General features: G+C 36.8%; 1 protein-coding gene across 7 annotated transcripts in view; it reads right to left on the reverse strand.

Annotated features, from left to right (window-relative positions):
- The window catches only part of NCOA1 (nuclear receptor coactivator 1), a 219,647-nt gene that overhangs the window by 77,519 nt on the left and 116,416 nt on the right, over window positions 1–25,712 (reverse strand). For all 7 annotated transcript variants that reach the window (XM_027555936.1, XM_027555934.1, XM_027555939.1 and 4 more), the window contains 3 exons: window positions 18,794–18,899; window positions 11,765–11,931; window positions 5,604–5,701 (listed from right to left, as the gene is read on the reverse strand). In XM_027555936.1, coding sequence (XP_027411737.1) covers window positions 5,604–5,701; window positions 11,765–11,931; window positions 18,794–18,882 — 354 coding nt within the window. In that variant the 5' untranslated portion in view covers window positions 18,883–18,899. The remainder of the gene's footprint in view (window positions 1–5,603; window positions 5,702–11,764; window positions 11,932–18,793; window positions 18,900–25,712) is intronic.

Genomic DNA, 25,712 nt, shown 5'->3' on the forward strand with positions numbered 1-25,712 from the left:
CAAACCTTTCACTAATCTATTTTGGATTTAGATGAGCACAAGAAGGCACTCTCATATCCAATTGTTTTCTTAAAGTCAGAGTAGCTATAGATTAGATCAGAGTAGATCATAACAGGTGATCAATATATGTATTTTTTCTTAAAGTTTATGTGAAAATAGGGATAACTGAAATACAAACATATCATTTTCTTAGAAGATCTAAAAGATTTTTTAAAATGTTCATAGCCATTAATTGAATCAGTGTAAATATAATTTAACTTTTTTTTTTCTTTTTGGCTTCTTAAAAGAGTTTAATAAAAAACAGTTTGGGCTTCGCAGAAGGCACAGTGATAAAGAACCTGCCTGCCAATGCAGGCAGTGCAGAAGACGCAGGTTCGATACTTGGGTCAAAAGGATTGAAGAAAGATCCCCTGGAGGAGGAAATGCCAACCCACTCCAGAATTCTTGCCTGAAAAATTCCATGGAGAGAGGAGCCTGGAGGCCTATGGTCCAAGGGGTCACAGAGAATCGGACACAACTGAGCACACATGCATGCACAGATACAACAAAGTATCTCAGAGCAAGAAACAGGACTGAGATACAAAGCAGGCAAGTAAAAAACCCTGGCTGTTTCATGGCGATCATTTCCAAGGGACACACTACCCAGCTTCCAAATCACCACTTTCTTATTTTTCTATCTAGCTTTCAGGGTGTCCTTCTAGGACACTGCCTCCCTAGCGACCCTGTCTAACTTCAGTCAGTCAGCTTCTCCCTTGCTTTTTTCACTCTCCATATTTGTCTCTAGGTCCGGAAGTTATTACCCTTTGTCTGCAGCGGGGCTGGGAGAGACTGAGACCCACTCTTGGGGTCATCTCTGCCCACTCTGAAGACTGGCCAGTCGTGGGCACAGGGGTGGTGTGCAGACTAACCTTAAGCACTAGCAAGGTCCAGAGAGATTCACCTGGACTACACAGTGCAATTATTTTTAAGGCATTTGTGAAACCCTAAGGACTTAAAAGTTCTCCTTCCTTGCAATAGGTCTGTAGTCCCTGCAGGCTCCTATTTTCACACTTTCTGGGACTTCTCCAGGCTCTCCCATTGACTGCACCTGAACTCACTGCCAAGCTGGGAAGTTATTCTAGTAGCTGGCCTCTGGAATATGCAGTTGGTCAGCCTTACAGGGAATACAGAACTTTCACCAGGTCCCTGCTTGGCCTCGGTTACATGGACTCATCGTTTCCTCTAAGACGTCTGGGGCATCATGTTTCTTTTGAGCTTCCCCAGAAAAGACTGGCTTGGAAAACAGGTTGACAAAGGCTACCCCATGGCTGCAGAGATGTCCTGCTGACCTTCTCCTGAGATGCAGACAGACTATCCTGGGCTGGATATGTGTGTTTTTTTGTTTGTTTGTTTGTTTTCTAAATTAAAATAAAATATATACTTGAAATTTTTAAAAATATGACAATTAAGTATATAGTATAAGATCTGCCAAAATCCTATTCCCAAGAGATTGGTAACATTTCAAGGAATCCTTTGAAACTATTCCTATGAATATATAAACATTTTTAATTTCTAAAAGTGTATCTAATTAATATAACCTGCTAATATTTGTTCTTATTCTACAAGTTTCCTTCATGTGTTGTGCATATAATTAATTTCCAAGTATGCTGCTGGGAAGGCATCTTCCTATTTCTCCAAGTTCTCACAGCTGGGCTGACACTGAGCTACACACAGGGGATGATAACAAATGCCACTCCATTCAGTATGGCATCATCAGCTGGAAAAGTTTTTCTCTCTTCCCAGGATATCAGCCTTTGAAGAGGACCACCCTGGGTCTCAACGCAGGTTTGCACTGGCCAGGGCTTCTCACAGAGCCCTCGCTTTAAATGATTACACAAGATTCCCTGAGTATCACTAAGTGTCAGTCACTGGACAAAGTTCTGGGAATAAAACACACATTCTCAACAATTTTATAGTCTCTGAGGGAAAAAGACAAGTACACATAGTCACAGTGTAGTACAATAGAGGCGTTCAAAAAGGTTACGCACAGATCCCAATTGGGCAAAGGAATGGCTGTTGTGGGTAAAGTTTCCTGGGAGGAGACTCAATGACACCTGAGCCGAGGCCTAAAGGACACAGAGCAATAACTCGGGTGGACAAGGGGTGGAAAGAACATTCAAACAGAGGAAACAGCTCAGAGGTTAAAAAAAAAAAATCACCTTGTACACACTTGTCATATCTGTGTTATACTTAACAATAAAAAGTTATTTTTTTTAAAGCTTCAAAGTAAAGCACCATTACCTCCCCCCTCCCCCCAAAAAAGCCATGGGGATTATTTTGAAAGTAGTGTTTTTAAGCAGGAGAGTGACACGATCTGCTTTAACAAAGATCCTTCTGGCAGTGGGTGTGGCATGTAGACTGGAAGTAGGCAGACAAACTGCAATACTATTGTGATACTCCAGGTCAAATGCGAGCCTGGATCAAGGCAATGGCAGTGGAAGTGACAGAAGAGAAATCTACAAATGCAGAACAAACAGCATCTGGGGACCTCTAGCAGCTGTGGAAACAAGCACAAGGGGTGATCCTTCATTAATGACTTCAGGGATCCGGTAGATAGGTGCCTTTCCTAGACAAAGGGGACTCAAGGGGGGAAAAAACCAAGTTTTAAATTTTTTGACTTTTTAAAAAAATTAGGCAATGAGGGGATCGATTATAAATTTAGCTTTAGGAATGTTATATTTTGAAATGACTGAGGAACTTTCTGATGGAGAAATATCCTGAAATAGGCTGAAAAGGCAATAGGATATAATGAAAGGGAAGCTGTGAAGAGAGATCTGGGCTAAAGATATACCTGTGTGACTTACAGGTACATATCGTATCATTTGGTTTTTGCTTATTTGTTTTTAACTATAATTACCTTTTCCTCTTTCAGAGAATGTCTGATTTCCTTTGAGGAGTTACTTCTTCCCCATTTAATAAAGTCTCATGGGATTCTTACTCAGGCCATTGGGAAACTTCCTCCCTAAATGTGAACCTTGAGAAGAACTATAATCAGAACGCGCATGGCTAGAACACATTCATTCTGGTAGCAGGGCACTGTCCAGAAGGGTCTTTCAAAGAGACCATTTGTATAGTTCCTGCTTTCTAGCCTCCTTAAGATACCTTGATGATTTAGTTTCTAGGTTGTGTCCAAGTCTTTTTTGAACCCATTAGACTGTAGTTCACCAGGCTCCTCTGACCATGGGGTTTTCCAGGCAAGAATATTGGAGTGGGATGTCACTTCCTTCTGCAGGGCAATCTTCCCAACCCAGGGATTGAACCCAGGTCTCTTGCATGGCATGTGGAATCTTTACCAACTAAGCTACCAAGGAAGACCAAGATGCCTTAGTTTCACCTTATTTCTAAGCATGGTTCTGTGTATCAAAATAGCATCCCAATGAATTCACATTTGGTTAAGTGAAAGTGAAAGTCGCTTAGTCGTGTTGGACTCTTTGCAACCCCATGGACTATGCAGTCCATGGAATTCTCCAGGCCAGAATACTGGAGTGCGTAGCCTTTCCCTTCTCAAGGGGATATTCCCAACCCAGGGATCAAACCTAGGTCTCCCACATTGCAGGCAGATTCTTTACCAGCTGAGCTATGAGGAAAGCCCACATCTGCTTAACTTAGTCAGAATTGGTGTCTGCTGTTTCAAATCAGAAAGCCCTCATTGGTATTTTAACAGACATACACACATATGAAAACATCATATAGACAAAGATATAGATATTGATAAAACGGTCCAGGAAATGTGTACAGAATAAAAAACAAAAGGAAAAGAGCCAAAAGAACCTGGGGGAAGCTAACACTGAAGAGGCAGATAAAGAAAGAGAGTCAAAGCTATGGTTTTTCCAGTGGTCATGTATGGATGTGCGAGTTGGACCATAAAGAAAACTGAGCTTTTGAACAATGGTGCTGGAGTAGACTCTTGAGTCCCTTGGACTGCAAGGAGATCAAACCAGTCAATCCTAAAGGAAATCAGTCCTGAGTATTCATTGGAAGGACTGATGCTGAAGCTAAAGCTCCAATACTTTGCCTACCTGATGTGACAAACTGATTCATAAAAAAAGACCCTGATGCTGGGAAAGATTGAAGGCAGGAGAACAAGGGGACAAGAGAGGATGAGATGGTTGGATGGCATCACCGACTCAATGGACATGAGTTTGAGTAAGCTCTGGTAGTTGGTAATGGATAGGGAAGCCTGGTGTGCTGCAGTCCATGGGGTCTCAAAGAGTCAGACATGACAGAGTGACTGAACTGAACTGAACTACAAGAAAAAGAAACCTGGGAAAATAAGGCTAACGAGCAGCCAGAGAGAAGAAGAGATAGTTTTATAAAAGAGGATTATGAAGAAGTTTTACAAAAGAGGGAATGCTGAGAATATTCTCAAATTAGTGGTGTTGGTAGAGGGAATTCTATTTACTTCAAGAACAGAGGATTAGTTTGGGTAATAGGAAAAAGTGTATAAAGAAGTTAGAAAATCAAGAGACCTATACAAGTCTGAGTGTTAGCAAGACTTAACCAGAAAGAAGGACCTTGAGGTGGGATAGGAAAGAAGAATTTATTTTAGATATATATAAAAATACATGCATGATTTAAATACACATATTTATAGCTACGTACATGTATGTATATAATAAATATATATATATATAAAATAAAATTAGGCCGAGAGATAGAAAAGCCTAATTTGTGGGGAATACATGTATATATACACACATACATATGTTTTTAAACATTCATGCATGGCAGGGAGCACTTAAGGTGACGAACCTGCTTGGAAACAAAACATCCGTGTTGAGAACAGAGGGAATAAAGATTAGATAGGAAAAAACAGGTGAATATTACACAGTAGCTACAAAGTAATTTAAGATTAAAAGTTCTTCATTTTAAAAAGTGTGACAGAGAGTTGTTAAAATAGTAAGTTCCCTTACAATGGTCACATAAATAGTTAAAAAATTCTTAGTCAGAAAACACCTACTGTAACAAGGTGAGGCATCCCTTATTCAGAAGTAAAATCCTACAGCAGAACTGGATTTCTCTGGTGGCTCAGGCGGTAAAGAATCTGCCTGCAATCTGGAAGACCTGAGTTCCATCCCTGGATTGGGAAGATCCCCTGGAGGAGAGCATGGCAACCCACTCCAGTATTCTTGCCTGGAGAATCCCCATGGACAGAGAAGCTGGCGGGCAACAGTCCATGGAGTTGCAAAGAGTCAGACACAACTGGGCAACTAAGCACACAGCACAGGAGAATTAGCACTAGCTAGCTAAATAATTCCAAAAATTTTATTTTCCCAATTAGTCCTAACTGCCATAAAGAAACAGCAAAGCCAGACAGTTTTCTTTAGTTTACATGTGAATGCCTTTATGAAAATTTCTCATGTCTGTTTCTCACATTTGATTCTGAAATAATAACAACTGTCAAAATAGTTTCTGAGATTAAAATAATCATTAAAAGTTATTTAAAATTTTACTTTGTTTTATGATTTATTAATTGGATGTAAAATGTAAGGAAGATAAAGAAAAAAATCAGACTGGCTAGAACAAAGATTCTGATCACTTTCTGAGTCAATGAGAACACCTACCTCTAAAAGAAGAGGCCCCAGGGATTCCTTTTCTATCACTCCTTGACTGCTTGATGAGATGTCTGACTTCTGTACTTCATCATCAGTTGTTGATTTCTCTGTAACAAAGAAACAAAAAGTCACACATCTGAAAGGAGCTCATTTCTACAACCTCAAGTTTATGAAGAGAAAATGCACCTGGTTTCAGATTCAAATAACATCTACTCATTATCTAGGCACTTTCACGTTTAATCTTAATTACACTCATTTTATAGATGATAAAATGGAGGTTCACAAAGGTGACGTAATCTTACAACTAATAAGTGGCAACAGGAAAATTTGAATTTTCTGACCTATCAAGTACAGTGTCCAACAAATAGAAAAAATGGTATAAATATATAACCTTTTTTAAAAAAGTCTACACCAAAAGTTTTTTTAAAAATGGGCAAATTGTAAAAGAATAATTATTCCTATATTTTTCTTTTTCCTTTTCTGAGCTGATCAATTGCCACTGAAGAGAGAGTGAAGATACGACTCTGTGAGCCTGCATGAACTTTCACCTTCATGTCATGATGATCTGATTGATAAAACAACAGCTGCTAAATAATTTGGAATTCTTTTGTGTGGAGACGTTGAAAAGTCCAACCATTGTCTTAAAGTAGCAACGATACTTATATAAAAGTTTCCAATCGGTCAGACTGGTTAGCTCACCAAAAAAACCAAATATGGTATTACTGAATACAGAGATTCATTTTTTCACTTTAAAATATGAAATATTTTAAATACTACAAAAATTACATAAAGTGACACAGCTACATTCACACAGCCGTCATTCATTTTTCACAGATGTAAACATTATTTGCTTCAGGTCTTTCTTTTTTAAATAAATAAAATGCTACAAACAGAACCACAGCTCCACCACCATTCCACCTCTGTCCCTTTCCAGAAGTAACCTATTCTGAAGGCAGTTCTAAGCATGTTTTCAGACTTCAACTATATATGTATCATCTTACAAATACAGTACTGTTTTGTGTCTAATGTTTATATAAAAACATACAGACTTTTTCAACTTATTTTTCCACTCAATATTATGTTTGAGATTTAACTATACTGATACTTATAAATTTGATATATTCATTTGAACTGCTGCATGAATAACCCACAGTTGACTTCCTTGTCCCCTACTGGCAGGCCTTTTGACTACTACGAACAGTGCTATAATAAACTATTTTCCGTATTTTCTCTTTGGCATATTTGTGACAACTTCTTTAGGGTAAACACTAGAAGTGAAATTGCTGGATCGCAGGTCCTGTATATTTTCAACATTACCTAAGTTTGACAAATTACTCTCCAAAGAGGCTGTACTACCAGTAACATACAAGTGTTATTGTTTTTCTGTATGTTGATACTTGATATCAACACAGTTTTTAATTTTGGGGAACCTAATGGGCATAAAACGTTATCTCATTTAGTATTTCTAATACGGCTTTATTCTGCTATGATTCACACAGCACACTGTTCAGGGATTTAAAACATATGATTCAATGGTTTTAGTATATTCACAGAGTTGTGCAACCACCATTACAATAAATTTTAGAACACTTTAATCACCCCCAAAAGAAATCCCACACCCTTTAGCAGTTACTCCCCATCTCCCAACATTCCCAAGCCCAAGACAACCACCAATCTACTTTCTATTTCTACAGATTTGCCTAGTTTGGACATTTTATATAAATGGAATCATAAAATATGTAGTCCTTTGTGACTAGCTTCTTTTGCTCAGCATAATGTTTTCAAGATTCATTGATGCTGAAGCATTTATCAGTACTTAACTCTTTTTACTGCCAAATAATATTGCAATGTACAGGTATACCTTATTTTATTTACCCATTGATCAGTTGATAGATATACAATTTGCTTCCACTTACTGGCTATCTATGAATAATGCTGTTATGAACATTTCTATTTCTGTGTAAGTTTTCAATTCTCTTTGTTATATACCTACAAGTGGACTTGCTGGGCTATATGATTACTCTACCTTTTTAATATTTTGAGAAACTACTAGAATGTTTTCGTAAGTGGATGCACAATTTTACACTCTCACCAGCACTGTATGAGGGTTCCAACTTCTTCCATCCTTACCAACACTTGTTGCTATGTCTTTTTGACTGTAGCCACCCTAGCAATGTAAACTGGTATTTGTATTGTGGTTTTGATTTATATTTTTCTGATGGCTAATAATATTGAGTATGTTTTTCCTGTGCTTATTGGTCATTTGTATGTTTTCTTTAGAGAAATTTCTATCCAGAGCCTTTGCCCATTTTTTAATTGGGTTTCCCTGGTGGCTCAGAGGGTAAAGAGTCTGCCTGCAATGCAGGAGACCTGTGTTCGATCCCTCAGTCGGGAAGATTCCCTGGAGAAGGAAATGGCAACCCACTCCAGTATTCTTGCCTGGAGAATCCCATGGACGGAGAAGCCTGGTAGGCTACAGTCCACGGGGTTGCAAAGAGTTGGACACGACTAAGCAACTTCATTTAATTGGGTTATTTATTTTTAAATTATTATAGCATGGGAGTTTCTCATCTAGTTCTAAGATACACTTCCTTCATCATTTCATGCATGTGTAACATTAAGACAGGTTTTTTGTTGTTGTTGTTTTTTAAAAGAAACAATTCCAAAAGAATATAAACTTTCAAAGCCAAGTACATTAAGTAACCATGCATGAAAAGTAAAACGTAAAAGTTTAGGCAAAACTTAAGGCAGGAGTGGCTAGAAGTGGCTATATCGACCAGCCTAAGGCCTGTGAACAGAAGTGACTCACAATTTCTGAGTCTTGTCCTTAAAGACAAAGAAGCATACCTTCCAGTTTTCTTTCCCCTTCTTGTTGTCTGGGACGTGCACAGGTGAGCCATGTTTGACATGGGTAAGGGCAATACCCTAGGAGTGGCACAGCCCAAGAGATGGAAGGAATCTGAACCTCTGACACACACCTACACTATCTTGTTAAAGCCACTGTACATTGGGTCTCTTATAATAGCCTTGCCTGTATCCTAACTAATACATTCTTTATTTTTCAATAACATGATTATTTGCTATATCCTGATTGTGTCCATGTTAGACAATCTATTAACATGCTATCATAATTTACTTACATCAACCATCTAGACTAGACACACACTTTCCCTCTTTCCATCCTCCTAATATAGTTACAATAATTTTTAGAGCAGTCAGTATTTAATATCTATGTTACTATGGCTACATACAGTCCATAAATGAGTCAAGGTATGTACTATAATTTACAGTTCTCATGTTTTATGTTTTAGTTTTTCTGTGAAGTCTGACTCATCTCCAAACTCTCCACCAGACTGAAAAGTTCCTCTCAATTTGCTCAGTCATCATATATTTCTATGAGTCCCATTTTTTTCCCCCATGGAAATACTCCTTCTGGAGTCCTCTGTTTGCCTCCTCCAATTGGGACTGGCTACTTCTTTAGTCTGCTGCTCAACTGTAATCCTTGGTTTCCTTTTACCTTTCTTCTGTTATGATTCCACGGTTTCCCTGGGTTAAGATCCAATGCCTTTCTTTCTTTGTTTGCTACCTTGGTCTTGATGGATATTTCTTTTTAATTTTTATTTTTTGGCTGCACCATGCAGCATGTGGGATGTTAGTGCCCTGACCAGGGATTGAGCCCACACTCCCTGCATTGGAAGTAGAGCCTTAACCACTGAACTGCCTGGAAAGCCCTTGATAGATATTTCTGAAAAAAAGTACATAGGAGATAACATTTTTGAGGCTTTAAATGTCTGAAAATTGTCTTTATTTTGTACCCATACTTCATTTGGATGAACGCATAATTTTAGGTTCAGGATCCTCATTTTCAGTGTTGTTATTTTGAAATCTGGATCCTTCTGAAAGTAACCCAGTATGTGTCTGTTTTTTTCCTTTCTCTTGTTTTTTCTCTCTGGTGTCTGGAAATCATGTATTGGTGTGAGGTCTTCTTCTTTCTTTTTTAGTCATTGTGCTGCACATGACATGTATGCTTTCCATCTGGAAACCCATAGCCTCTAATTCTGAGAATTTTTTTGTTTTTGTTATTACTTCTTATAATTTCTTCCCTTCTAGTTGGCCTGTTTTTTTTTTTTTCTCCTGGGACTAATGATATGTTCTACCCCTTATCTTTCTCTTGCTTTTTTATCTTACTTTCTAAGGGATTTCTTCAAATTGTCTTTCAACACTTTATCCTTTTATTCAACAAAGAATCACTGAAAAGCGTACTATGTACCCAAGAACTGCTTTAGGTATTAAGGACACAGTGGTGAACAAACAAAAACCTTTGCTCTCATGAAGCTCCAGTGAGGGTAGGCAGACAATAAACAAACAAAATGTACAATATGTTAGATGTAACAAATACTGTGGGGAAAATAAATCAAGGAAGATGTAGAAAGGTGTTTGTGTGTGTATGCACACATGTGTATGTGTGTTAGATAGGTTAGTGAGGGACAAGTTCACTTAGAAAAAATATTTGAACCACGACATAAAAGGGATACAGGAGTAAGCTTTATGTACATCCAGGGAAGAGCATTCCAGACAGAGAAGAGCAAATGCAAAGACCTGAGGCAAACGTGCCTGGAACGGCTGCAGGCGACACCACGAGGGGGACAAAGAGTAGAAAACAAGGTAATAGGGTAAAGTTTTTTTCAGCAATCCTGATTTTAAGTTCCAAAAGTTATTTGTTTTGAATGTTTCATTTTAAAGCATTTTATAGATGATATATCCTCCCTTTTGTCAGTGAAAGAGTGTTGGATGGCTTTACATTTTTCTTTTGTTCCCTGTATCATCTCTGCATCCTCTGAGTTCCTTTCTTTCCCTTTTGTTTGCTTGATTTATTCTCTTTTATATTACAGACTTTCCTCAAATACCTGGATTTTTATTCACATTAAAGAGTAAGGTACTAAAATCCTGACTGGCAGCTGTGTGAAGGGTGTGGACAGTGCAAGGAGCTGACTTCTTCCTTTGGGGACCGATACCAGTGTCAGTGTCTACGTGTCCTTCCCTTTGGACTACTCCATTTCCCCATTTTCGGAATCCTCCCATCTTCGGCTGAGGGAGGATGAGCCAGTCGGTCCGGGTGTCCACATCCAGCAGGGAAGGGGCCATATAGTCTCTGGGTGGCTCTCCCCTCCGAAGACCTAGAATACCAGTGTCTCCTGTCTGCTGAATCAGCCCCTAAAATCGTAAAATCCTATCACTTTAACCATTTTAAAACAGACCATTCGTTCAGTCTTTTCACATTGCTGCTGCTAGCGTGTAGTTCTTCGGGGTCTATTCCTTCTGTTTGTTGTTTGTGTTCTTACTCACTGCAGATGATTTCTTGTGTTATGTAAGTTTATAGCACACAATCTCCCTCAGGAGCACTTTTTCCTCTGGGAATCTGATCGGGTGCAGTATGGTGATGTTTCTTCAAAGCGTTTGCCTTTGTTTCTGGTAAGCAACCCAGGGGTTGTATGGTGTGGGGTCCCCAGTAAATACAAATAGTATAAACATGAGCCATAAAAATAAATCAGGGTTTTCTCAGAGCTTCCCTGGTGGCTCAGACAGTAAAGAGTCTGCCTGCAGTGTGGGAGACCTGGGGTCGATCCCTGGGTTGGGAAGATCCCCTGGAGAAGGAAATGGCAACACACTTCAGTATTCTTGCCTGGAAAATCCCAGGACAGAGGAGCCTGGCAGGCGAGTGACTTCACTTCACTTCTTCACTTTCTCAGAGAAGGCTGCTCCCCACAACCACAGCCAAGGTAGAGATAAGCTTAAATTCAGGTGGAGGGCCTCTCCTACCTCTGAGCTGCTGTCTTTCAACGCTACGCAGAGCCTCGGGTCCGACACCACAATGTGTATCTCCTGACTTAATTCCATATGATTGCTACTGTTGAGTCACTAAGTTTTATCTGACTCTTCTGGGTTTCAAAAGTTTCAAGGTAACCAGTTCTCAAGATAACAAGCCACTTTGTGGTAAAAGAAGGGTTTCAGATTCACATTCTAAAATAAATAACATCTACCCAAAACTGCTTCTTTAATAAAATTACAAAATTAATTCCATTTCCTAATAATAAAAAGTAAAATCACATATTATAAATGTCTTAATAACAAAGAACACAGCCAGAGGGTTTTTCTGTTTATTTTCCTACCTTGTTCCATTCTCTTCATTAGTTGTATCTGATCGACTGTCTTCTTCAATATCTTGCATTTGTCTGGTTTTACACTTAAGCTGTCAATGTCACTGATGTTGGCAGACAATAACTCAGCTAGCTCTTCCAAATATTTATTTTCTTGCTCCCTGCGCCTCTTTTCAGTGCTGTTACACAGAGAAAATCCAGTTACTGTACATTTCTACCACCATATTTCCTTCTCTGATCAAGTATTTGATATTTACATATTTACAGCGATTCCTATTTTCATCTAGAATGTAAAGCCAGATTTAGAAAAAAATCTAAATTTGTATCTGAAAAACATACTACAAAATACCAAAGAGCAGAAAACAATTCTGGCTAAAATACATAAAGAGAATGACTGCTATCACAGATGTATTCCTCAATGATATATATACAATGAATCTTTCAAATAACCAGTAAATACTAGATAGTAAAAGAACCAGACAGTACATATACTAGTTACATTTGAAATTATTAGGCATTCTAAATAATAATTCCCTAAAAATAGAAAATCTGAATTTTCAAATAAGTTTGTTGTAAATTAAGCAGGCTGACTACTCAGATTTCAAAGAAATTATAATTGGAAATCTGATAAAATCTTGATTCCTATAATAATCAGACCATTACTTGGTCCCTATCAAAAGGGAAAAAAAAAAATGCTTCCAAAAAGTAAAATAAAAAGAATAGTAAATTATTAATTAGAGACAGAGGTACAAAGAACAAAGTCTCTCGTATACTGCTTTGTTGTAAAGAAATAGAAAAAAAATCTGCTTATAAGCTCTCATTATATAGTAAACAAAATCAAACTCAATTTATCTTAAAGGAAAATAATAAGAATAAAGGATAACAGTGCAAACAACTAGCATTTTACATTCACTCAAATGTAGTAACTGAATATTGTTCATTTTTGTTTACCCCTTGTTTATTTAACCAAGTCATCAGGCACTTAATTTTATTAACACATACAAAGACAATACAGCATTACTTTCAGTGAATTTTTCTATTATCAAACTAACATAGAAAGAAAATTTGCTCACAAGTAGCTTTCAGTTTTATAAGCATCAATCAAAATCATTTGATTCCATATAAAAATGATATTAAAAAAAGAGGTTAAAGAGGGAAAAACCAGTTGCTAAACAATTCTTAACTGGCAACAATTAAACTATCACTTACTTTTCATAATTTAAAAAACCTATAAAAGCAATAGCATTTACATAACAGCATGGTTAAATTGAAAAGAACCAAGTTAACAAAGGTCAAATATATTTATCTACATAAGACAAAACAGTACAAAATGGCACACATCCCAAAATAAAGCCAAATTTTAAAACTATAACAATCACACATTCTATCCTTAACTTTTAAATCTTTCATTAAGGAATTAATACTATTTTACTCAGTAAGACTTTATCTTACAATGTTCCCAGGCAAGAATGTACAGTGAGATATTTTGACAAATTTCACAACAAGATATTGAAAATGAGGCATGAATAAAATGAATAACATAACACACACACACACACACATATTTGATTTTACCTTAGAGAAACTAATTGACACTAGGTTTACTTAGGAGACTCAGTCTAAAGTATGACTTGCTTAAACCTCTTGGTCTAAATACCAACTGGAATAAATTGGATTCATTTCGTGGAACTCCCAAATCTGTTTTTAACATTAAGTTTTATGTAAAACTGAAGTTCTGGAAACCATTGTTGAGTAAAGGAAAAATAAAAGTAATAGAATTGGGGAAGCTCAGACAGAGAGGTGATAAAGGAAGCAAGAAGCTAAAAGTAATGAAATGGTAAGGTGTCTATAAAATGACCTAAGAAAGAGACTAGGAGAATCACCATGAAATGAAATAACTAATAAGCAAGAAGAGAAAATGAGAACAGATTTTTTTCAAATAAAGTTAAAAACTGAAGGAATGGTGGAGATGAGAAAAAGAAATTCTACCTTAACAGAAAAGACATCTTCATTGCTTTGGGCCACCTACATTTCTCCTCTCACTAACCCACTTTACTTCCACTGATACTATGTACATGCTAGTTAATGCAAGTTAACTTCTCAAGTATTGTATCTTTTTTTTTTAACCTCATTGCGATGGCACCCCACTCCAGTACTCTTGCCTGGAAAATCCCATGGACGGAGGAGCCTGGTAGGCTGCAGTCCGTGGAGTCGCTGAGAGTCGGACACAACTGAGCGACTTCACTTTCACTTTTCACTTTCATGCATTGGAGAAGGAAATGGCAACCCACTCCAGTGTTCTTGCCTGGAGAATCCCAGGGACGGGGGAGCCTGGTGGGCTGCGGTCTATGGGGTCGCACAGAGTCGGACACGACTGAAGCGACTTAGCAGCAGTAGCAGCTTTTTCAACAAATGCTCCCATACTTATATTATGTGCCAGATAACCAGGTACTGTGTCCTGACAACCCAGGAGTAAATTAGATGTAGCCTCCAATAAGTGGGAGAACAAAGAAGCTACTATGTGACAAATTTACAATACTACAGAAGCACACAGAGATGGCACCTAGATTGAGAGAATGAGATGTCTAAACCTAATGTAGGGAGAGACTAGTTTCCTAAAAGGAAAAAACAGCTTTTTCAAAGGTAAAAGTAAGAGCAAAAATAAGTAGCTCAAGATAGTTGAATTATAGATGATTAGAAACAGAAGGGCAGGAGATGAGGGTCCAGTCAGTTCACCAGGGCTCTTGTATACACCATAATAAAGAGCACAGGAGATTGCTTACAAACACAAGTTCAAACTTCCTCTATCATTTACTAGCTAAGTAACCCTGGACAAGTTACTTAACAGCAATTTAACTTCTCTAAGCTTCCATTTCTTTATCTGTAAAATAGGGATAATGACATTACTTACCTCCTAGGGATTTGTGAGGATTAAAAAAGATGATATTATACATAGAAATGTTTTGCAGAATTCCTGCCACATACCATTAGCTCAACAAATATTATCTATTATCATCACTTTGATTATGATTATTTATTTTCAGGGCAAAGGAGAGCCCAGAAGGGTTTAAGAAAGAGAATGAGTGGCATGACTAGATTTGTAAGCTCCTTGAAGACAGGAAATATATTTCACATTTACATCCTTCAAACATCAAGCACATGGTGCTGGCTGAATAGTAGGTATTTAATAAAGCACTTGTTGAATTGTTAATGTTAAATAAGCACTGCCCACAGCTACCCACCATTTAAAAACTGGCATTTTAATTCTCATTTCTCCCAGAAGAGTTAAGAAATGGAGAGGTAACAGGAAGGATATTTGAGACGTCTCACCCCACCAAACAATTACTGAGAAGCTGCCCTAGCTAGAACTTCTGTACACAGGGCTGGCAATACCCTGAGGTCTAACATATGCTCTTTATAATTAATTAGTTCGCAATCTGTTTGGAGTGATAGTGTACAATAACAAAATCAAAAGAAACATTTTAAGGTGGTAATCATGTACAAATTCATCAATTTCAAAATCACAAAATTTCAGTTAACTAAATTAAAAAAAAATCACTTAATTAAAATTGAAGCCCATACTTATAAACCTGACAAAGACTATGTTTTCAAATATTTTTAAAGCAAATGTGCAAGGATAATAATTTTTAAGACAATTAAGAAGAGAAATATATGCATATATATAAATAAAAATTTTTATATTCATCATGATGTGATTATAGACACACACACACACACACACATCAAAGACGACTTGCAGATAAAAGCCATTAAAACAAATAAGAAAGCTTAGAACAATGGATGGATATGAGATCAAAATCCCCAAATCATTAGCATTCCTATACACGAATAACTGCCAATTAGAAAATGCAATAGACAAAATGATATTCCTAAAAGCAATAAAAATCCTATGGTACCCTGGAATATATCTAACTAAAGATGGGCTAGACATTCAAAGGGGAAAATTATACACTATTATTTAAGAACAATGAAGAACTGAATAAAGGAGAAGCCTTTATATTCATGAATAACAACACTCTAGAATTTACAAAATAAAGCTGTCAGTTCTCTCCAACTTAATTTATAAAAGCAAACGGAATTCTAATTCAAATCCCAGCAAGGAAAAAAAATCAAGGGAAACAAAAAACTCTCTAAAATCTGTACGGGAGAGTAAAGAACCAAGAACGGGAACAACAATTTTGAAAAATAACAAGGAAGAGTGACTTGCCCCATCAGAGAGCATGGCAACTATCATACGAAGGCTCAGATCAGATCCCTATCTATGCAGGAACTTGGTTTCTGATGAAGGTAAAGAGCACAAAAGCAGGGAATGGATATGTTACAGCCACTGACATTCCATATAGGAAAAGAAATTTAGGTTGTTACATTTTTATCCCACAAATGTAAATGCTTATTTAAAATTCTAAATGCATATTAGAAGAAAATGTATAAAAATACATTTAAGGCCTTGAAATAGAGGGGAAAATTCTTGACAAGACCCTAAAAAGCTTGACATGAATATCCTAGGTTCTAAGGGATATCAACAGGTTGGGAGAAGATATTTGCATCAAATGTAAGCGAAAAAGAGTAAAAATTTAACTAGAAAATTAAAAATAACTCTTACAAATAAAAAAAGGAAAGCACAAACTACCAAGAAGAAATATGGGCAAGAGATACAACCAGGTAATTCACAGAGGGGAAAATATAAACAGCAATAAAAACAAAGATCATAATCAACTTATCTACTTATCAGGGAAATGTACTTAAAATTATAACCCCACACCCATCAGGATGGCAAAAACTTAAAGTGAGGAAAAAACAGTGAGATAAAGATGCAAGAAAAAAGGCAACTCTCAACGACTGTCATTTGAAGAATAATCTGGTAAGTAAACAGTTAACATAAAAATGTACACAGATTCTAACGAAAGTTTTATGTATAAAATAGTAGGTATGTACAAGGATGTTCATGTTTACTATAGTGCTGGCTGTAAGAATGAAAATTTGTAACAAAAAGGCTATTTACCCATAGGGAATGTCTAGCTGTTGGGAAACAGATTCTTCAAATATGGTATTTCGGGTAATACAATATTTATCAAAAGTTAACAGAACTGAATAAATCTATGTATCTTTATGTCTAAAGAAAAATATATACAGTATTATATAATATATAAATTTAACAAATATTCTATATTGTTCATGGATACTTACACATAATCATTAAAAACAGACTGAAAGAATTAGAGACAAATCAGTTTAATCATTAACCATTTTACTACTTTTACTTAAAACTGCAAATACAATAATATATTAACAAAATACTAAGAATATGACAAAATATTACCAATTACATGTGGTGGGTAGTTTCCTAGTCTCTAATTTTTTTATAGATTAAAAATTTCCCCCCAAATAAAAATTTCAAGTAAAACACAATAGTGGATGTCGCTCAGTCATGTCTGAGTCTTTGCAACCCCATGGACTATACAGTCCATGGAATTCTCCAGGCTGGAATACTGGAGTGGGTAGCCGTTCCCTTCTCCAGGGGAATCTTCCCAACTCAGGGATTGAACCTAGGGCTCCTGCATTGCAGGCAGATTCTGTACCATCTAAGCCACCAGGGAAGCCCCAAAATACTGGAGTGGGTAGCATATCCCTTCTCCAGGGGATGTTCCCCACCCAGGAATCAAACCAGGATCTCCTCCATTGCAGGCTGATTCTTTACCAGCTGAGCTACTAGGGAAGTCCTAAAACACAATATTTTTATTTATTTATTCTTAAATTAAGAAGGACTGACATATAAGAAATAAACAGCAACATTAACTCTGACAACACAGGCTTGATTATGAGTACTTAGATTACCATCGCTCTGTAACAGTTCTCTGAATTCATTAACAGAAGTAGTCACTTTTCTTTCCCCAGCCTGAAACCCTGGCAATCTCCCGTGAAAATTCTTTCTTGGTTGCCCCATGAGAAAAACGCATGTAATCCAATGAAAGAAGAGTCTTCTGCTGTTTTATACTCTGATCAATGATTATCAACTGGGGGCCATATTGGTTTCTCTGTCCCCAGGGGTATTTGAAAATGTTTGGATTATCATTTTTGATTATCGTAACTGGAAGGACATTTTGGTATCATAACTGATATAAAAATTCTATTGGTGTCTAATTGTGTAGAAGCCAGGGATACTGTTAAACATCCTACAACATACAGGATAGCTTCCCACAACAAAGAATTATCTTGTCCACAATGTCAATAGTTTGAAGGTTGAGAGACTTTGCTCCAGATCCTCAGAGGTGAGTGGAATAAAACCCCCACTCTTCTCTCGGGTAGGAAGCTGCTGTTTTGATCTGACTGAAGTTCTATCTTTATCTGGCATTTATTAGAGCCTCCTTAGCAATAACTCTCTTTTGCCTATTTCAGATGACCAGGTTCTGTTAAAACAGAGATATTTAATTCCAAAAAAACTCATTCTTTAAAATCCTGATATTAACAATTTATTTCTTTGTTCCACTAATACCATAATGTACGGAGATGGCAGTTTAAAAATGTACAGTGGATTTATTTATTCCTTTGCCAAATACTTTCTGTGGCCTTACTATATATAAGCTACACATTGTGCTGGGAACTAGGGATAAAATGGTGAGCAAGGACAAAGTTCTTACAGCAGTACAGCATGCAGCAGAGAAGCCATGGAACTCATTAAATAAGTACACAAGCTAGTAAAACCCTGAAATTATGGATCATAGCTCTAAAAATACATGTGAAATACATATACGAATAGGGGAGGTTTGACCTAGTAGTTATGGAAGGAAGAGAAGGCTCCCTTTTAAAAAATAATGACTAAACTGATACTTGGAGAATGAATGCACAGGTGTTGAATATAGTAAATCTAGAGGGAGCAAACCAGCCCTGGGGAAGGAAGAGAACATGGTGAGTAGGAGGGACTCAGGGAAGGCTGGTAAACTTACAGATGAAGCAAGCTCAAAAGTGTCAGTGAAAATGGTAAAGCAGCTCTGCCAGAAATAAGAAAAAGAGTGTTCCTACCTTGATGCCAGTGTGTCACATGGTGACCCTTTTCTCTTATGTGAGTCTGGGTTAGCAGGGTCAGATGAACTGTCCCCAAGGCCACTCATGTTGAAAAACTTCACACCTAAAAAGGAAGGAAAATGATAAGAAATCTTTCCTAATGAACTTTCCAACCGTAAGGAGACAGAAAGCTCCCTTTATGTTAGAATATATCTAAACACTGCATTTTCTCAGTGGATAATTACAGCCATCATAAAAGCATCCACATTTATATAAAAGCACAAGAGCCATCAGTTATTAGTGTTTCTACACTTTCTTCTCCATACCTGTAAAATAAAACTAGTCACCCTTTATAAGACCATAGAGATCAATTAGGATAAAAATATTGCTAGAATAATTAAATACCCAATGAGATGTTTTTAAGAGAAAAATCACTTCATATGTAAATGCAAAAAAAAAATGACTCTATGAGAATCAGAAATTACCTATTTATTTATTTATTTTAGACTACTTTGAAAAGGACTTAAAGCAACTTTTTACTCCTAAGGTTTGAGGTTTTATATTGAGAGAAAAAGACATAATACATATATAATTAAAAGTTAAAGCGATGAACTAGATTTGGATTTTGAATTGTACTTACCAACTTTGAATTCTATACTTCTAACCTTGTGTTTATGCAGTCAGGCAACAAAGATCAAGTGTTTAGTCTATGTTAGGATCTTGGTATAGATGCCACAGAACACAGTCATTTCCCCTAGCATGCCAGCCAGGTCTCTCTTACATGCTATGCCGGCTAGTGACTGCACTTAAAGATCCCTTCTGATCTGTCCCTATCAACACTATTCTCTATAGAATCTCTAAGAAAACTCGGGTTCCTGTCTCTGGCCTTATGTTCATCACTGCCCTTAGACTTTATTAGTGCCAAACTATACACTGCTCATTCTCTTCCACTCCATCTACCCATGAGAAAGGAGAGGAAACTCTTGTTAAATGGGAAAAATCTTTAACTTTCCCTTAATTTTTCTAAAATTATTAAATAGCTACAGTGCTGCATGTTAGTAGTCATGCTTGTAAAGTTGAGATCCTTAAGAATTTCTCACATGGCTTTAATTCATGTCTGAGTAAATCCTTTTTCTCTAGTCCTAAAACTTACTTTGTCTCTAGCTCTTTCTCAACACCAAACATTTTCATATCCCCTTTTCAGTATAAAAATACCTAGAATTCTAGTCATGAATTTATTATTCCATGTAGCCAAAGAGGCACATTTTAAATTTCTCCATATTAGATGTAAAGGTCATGAAAATCTCCAGCTTCTAGGACTGCAATCTTGTAGTTATTCCTTACTTTTCTTTTTCACTCCTCATTTTGTATCAATGTCCTGTCAAGTCTTTATTAACAAAGATCCTATAACGTCCCCTCTTTCTTCATTCTCAAATACAGTTTTGATTCTTGCTTAGAAGCTAATACCTCATTCCAGATTCATGCAAGATCCTTCTATCTTATTTCTCAATTCCAGTCATTCTCACTTCTAGTGTGTCCTATGAACTGCAGCAAAACCATTCCTACTCAAATGGCACTTTCAAGGTATCACTTCGGTGATGAAGAATCAGCCTGATTCTCCTACTGGAGCATGGTAAAAGCATGGGCATTAGGATCAGAAAGGCCCTGTTTAATCACTTCCTGCCTTTTCTTGGGCAAAACGCTTTATCTCCTTAAACCTATTTCCTCATCGGTAACTTACAAATAATAAGTATACTTTGTTAAGCTGTTATTCAGTCGCTCAGTCGTGTTGATTCTTTGAGACCCCATGGACTGCAGCATGCCAGGCTTCCCTGTCCTTCACCATCCCCTGGAGCTTGCTCAAGCTCATGTCCATTGAGTCAGTGATGCCATCCAACCATCCTGTCCTCTGTCATCCCCTTCTCCTCCTGCCTTCAATCTTTCCCAGCATCAGGGTCTTTTCTAAAGACTTGGCTTTTCGTATCAACTGGCCAAAGTACTGAAGCTTCAGCATCAGACCTTCTAATGAATATTCACAGTTGATTTACTTTAGGACTGACTGGTCTGATTTCCTTGCAGTCCAAGGGACTCTCAAGAGTGTTCTCCAACACCACAGCTCAAAAGCATCAGCATTCAGCCTTCTTATGGTCCAACTCTACATCCATACATGACTACGGGAAAAACCATAGCTTGGGCTATACGGACTTTTGTCAGCAAAGTAACGTCTCTGCTTTTTAATAGGCTGTCGAGATTTCTCCTAGCTTTTCTTCCAAGGAACAAGTGTCTTTAGATCTGTAGTGAGGACTGAATGAAAAGTGCATGGAAAGGGTGCACTAAGTAACTGTTGGTTATTGTAATTATCTCCCCTTTAGACCAAGAGCTCCATGAGGGGTAGTGTTCATTAGTGGATAACTCATCCCATACTTTCTCATTGAAAAATACAATGGACATTTTTCATTTCTTCATTTACTGACACTAACTATTATCATTATTACTTTACTGGGCTGCTCAGAGCAGCATCTGAAACTGCTTCCTTCTGGAAATATTGTCTGTCACCCATTGATTTCTGTGATCCACACTTTCATCACTTACTTAATAAATAAATCAAGCATCTATCATATCTCAGGCACTGTGCTAGGAGTTGAGTAAACTGTAGATAGGAAAATAAAGGTTTCTGCCCTCATGAAGTGGGAAACACAAACAAGGAAAACACAAAATAATATGTAATTTTCTACAATGATAAAAGTCATAAAGAAAAAGAATAGGATTCATAGAGAAAAACAATAGAGGAGACCTATTTTTAACTGGGTAATCAACTGAGGCTTCTCTGACAAACTTATGTTTAAGCCATGACCTGAGAGATCAGCAGAAGTAGTGCAGTTTTCTACTTACCTTATCCTCAGTGCTTTTTGCCCAATTGGATTGGATTGTGCTAGATTTCTTCGAGGCTCTAATGTCCTAGTCCTCTTTTCCCCTCATATTATACATTATTTTGGGGGGATATCATTCACTGAATAATGGTTTCAAAAAACATTTCTAAACCAATTACTCCCAAATCTCTATCTACCGAGCAGATCTCCTGGGTCTCAGACTCACAGTCTACTCGTTGCTGGATAACTCTATCCAGATGTCACACAGACACTTCAAGTTCAACTTTCCAAAATGAACTTAACATCTCCTCCTCATGTATTTCTTTTTCTCATAGTTGGTACACTGGAGTCATTCCAGCCTCTTCTCTCACACCCGACATGCAATCAAACATTAAGATGTGTCAATTTTTATTTCCATCCTATACTTACAGTCTCCTCTCACCTCTTGTGGAGCTATCAAAATAGCTTCCCAGGTGGTCTTCCTGAGCCACCAAAGTAGGCTATCAAAAACATAAGTCAGGTCAATCTCTTGCTTAAAACTCTTCCCTTAATCTTCACTGTCCACAGGATAACTGTAAAGCCCCCAACATAATACACAAAGATTGCACCAGTTCCCATCTATTTTGTGTCCATTATAGAATTTGGTGAATGAGTGATTAAATGTTTGCCCAATCAACATTAGCCCAACCAATATAACCTATGTATAAACAGATTATACATATATATAAAATATACTACATAGAGTCCATATAGACACATATAGATTATATATGCTAATTTTAGTTTCAATACTAAGGAAAGATTTCAAAAACCTTGGTAATATCCGGTGCACTGGGACGACCCAGAGGGATGGTATGGGGAGGGAGGAGGGAGGAGGGTTCAGGATGGGGAACACATGAGAAATAAAGGAATAAAAAATTTAAAAAAAAAAAAGAAAAAAGAGGAAAAAAAAAGAAAAAAAAAGAAGAAAAAAATAAAATAAATAAATAAATTTAAAAAAAAGAAAAAAAAAAAAAGAGTGGGAGTGTTTCAGGATATTGGGAAGGAGGGATTTACCAAGGAACATGAAAAAATTTTGGGAGGTGATGGATATATTCATCACCTTGGTTGTAGTAATAATTTTTCAGGTGAATAATATATTAAAAGTTATCAAATTGATCAAAAAAAAAAATTGTTGACCTGCTATACTCCAACAAAATTACAAGTTTAAAATCAATCAATAAACAATGTTTTATCTAAAAAAAAAAAAAAAAAAAAAACCTTGGTAATATCCTATCCTCCCTGCAAAGGTAAACATTAGTCAGAAACTCTACACTGACGTCAGTGTGGAGAGCCTAACTTAACCCAGCAACAAGTATTTATTGAACTCCTATGCTGTGTAGTAAGTCGCTTCAGTCATGTTTAACTCTTTGCAACCCTATGGACTATAGCCTGCCAGGCTCCTCTGTCCATGGGATTCTCCAGGCAAGAATACTGTAGTGGGTTGCCATGCCCTCCTTCAGGGAATCTTCCTGACCCAGGGATTGAACCTGAGTCTCCTGCATTGACAGGAGGGTTCTTTAACATTAGCGCGACCTGGGAAGACCCACTGAACTCCTACTATTTGCCAGCTTCTGTTCTAGGTGGTAGGAATACAATTGTGCATGAAACCTATAAAAATTCACTGTCTTCATAAAGTTTCATTTTATTGTGAAGGAGAGAGAGAAAGTGAAAAAGTTAATTACAGAGTATATGAAAAGGTGGTAAAATGGAGGAAAATAAGGTAAAAATAGAGGCCTAGGTTTATGGAAGGAGAAGGGCAGCAATTTAAAGTATAGTAGTTAGGAAGCGCCTTACTGAGAAACTATTGAAGTGTGTGTGCTCAGTTGTGTACAACTCTGCAACCCCATGGACTGCAGTCCACCAGGCTCCTTTGTCCCTGGAATTCTCCAGGCAAGAATACTGGAGTTAAGTTTCAATTTTCTTCTCCAGAGGATCTTCCCAAACCAGGGATGAAACCTGGGTCTACTGCACTGCAGATTTTTTACTGTCTGAGCCACCAGAGAAGCCCTAAGAAGGTGAGATGTGAGCAAAGACTTCAAGGAGGTGAGGAAGAGAGAATGACATCTGGAGGAAGAGTGCTCCGGGCAGGGGAAGGGCTGTACAGCCTGACGGATGGAATGTAACTACACTTTTTGAAAAATATGAAAGAGATGGGTATGGGTAAAACTGGGAAGTGAGAAGCAGGAGACAAGGCTGCATCATGTAAGGTCTTGGCTGAAACCATTTTAAAGACTTTAGCTTTACTCTGAGTGAATTAGCCAATCACTGGAGGGTTAAGAACAGAGGAGTAACAAGGTCTGATTTTCATTCTAAGACTTCCTGCACAAAGGGCAAGCATAATCTTCCTGATCTCAGGGATTTGCTATCTAAATATGTTTCTAGCTGCTAAATGGACATTTCCATTTGGATATTCCACTGTCACCTCAAATTCAACATGTATAAACATAATGGACTTTTAAGTTCCGGGTTTCTATTAAGGTTAAATAAATGAGATAAGCTGCATTATGGATTAATGTCATCAGAGGAAAACATTTATTAAACCTCCCGTGTTGGGGGAGAGGAAGGATCTATAGGACAAGGAAAATAATTACAATTGAAGATAGACAACCTCAATGCAAAGATAAATATACCAGACTTGAAACCACAACCACAACAAAAAAAGATGTTGAAAGACCATTCTCAAACACAAAACAAGAATAATCAGTTATGTGACATATTATTTTAATGAATAAGATGGCTAACATCTTTTCCTGTGAAAAGTCACAGAAACATAAATGAGGTTAACCAGATATCACAGAAGTAAAGAAGTCACTGAATCTTATTTTTACATAGAAATAAAGTATATTTCAAAATTAAAACAACAAAAAAAGAAATCGTGATAATTAATAATAATGAAGAATTATCAACTTAAACTTTTCAACAAAAGTAGAAATACAAGAGAGAAGACAATGATGAACAAGAAAGAAAAATGAAAGAATTTAGAGTCTGCTAAAATCCAAGAGTTTGCTAACTCTTACTTAAAGCTCAGTTTTACTTAGCTGCTCATCTTCTCTGTTACTTAATTAAGACATTAGGTTCTACCCTATCTAAGAATCAACCTATCTGAATTCTACAGGCTCTCAAAATACTCCTGGGCATGTATTTCTTACACTTATATGCTGTAAAATTATAATTCTCTTGCTTGTTACTTCTTCTAGACTGTGAACTCAAAAAAAAAATTACTAGATCTTTTTATTGTATATCTAATATGTAACATAATGTCTAAAAGTTACAGAAGCCAAAATAGGTGATAAATTAAAAGTGAGTTATTTTACTAATATGATATTTAAATTTTTTTAAAGAATGTTGAAGATTTTTTTACAATTAATATTTTCTGAAATCTTTCCTAATGCTTTGGAATTCTTTTCTATAATTGAGAAATTGAGCTTTCTTGAAATCTTCTTTCCCCTGTTTTCAGTGGGGAAAAAAAAGAAACTGTCTTTTTGGTCTAGAAATTTGAGAACATCTTTTCTAATTCTGAAATGGTTAATAAGATCTATTTTGAAGAAACCTTCTACAATATTTCACAGTACAATAGAGACACAAAGACAGGTATTTACACAACTGTAAATATAAGCAATACAATCTCATAGTTTGGACAATTCTGAGCAACAAATAAATCTAGATTTAAAACAGATTCCCCATACCATGCTACTACTGGCTGCAGATTGACATCTGCTAAATTTATCTGAAATTCTGGGGCTGAGGAAACATCAGACAACAATTCAACAGCAATTCAATATCTGGCCTACCAAAATAAGAGCCAACAGTAAGAAGCTATGAGAAAGTCACCAACAATTTGCTGATGATATGATTCTGGTATTAACTACTTTCTATTTACAAAACACAATAAACAGATAGTGGAATGCAAAACCTCTGATGAGTGAAAACTTTTATAGCTGTTCTATTTGTGGAATGGCTTTATATCTGGCAAAAGGGAACTTAAACAAGGTTCATTAAGAAAAGAAATGCTGGTTTCAGGAAGC

The sequence above is a fragment of the Bos indicus x Bos taurus genome, chromosome 11 (genome assembly GCF_003369695.1).
Source record: "Bos indicus x Bos taurus breed Angus x Brahman F1 hybrid chromosome 11, Bos_hybrid_MaternalHap_v2.0, whole genome shotgun sequence".
In the NCBI taxonomy this organism is placed as follows: Eukaryota; Metazoa; Chordata; class Mammalia; order Artiodactyla; family Bovidae; genus Bos; species Bos indicus x Bos taurus.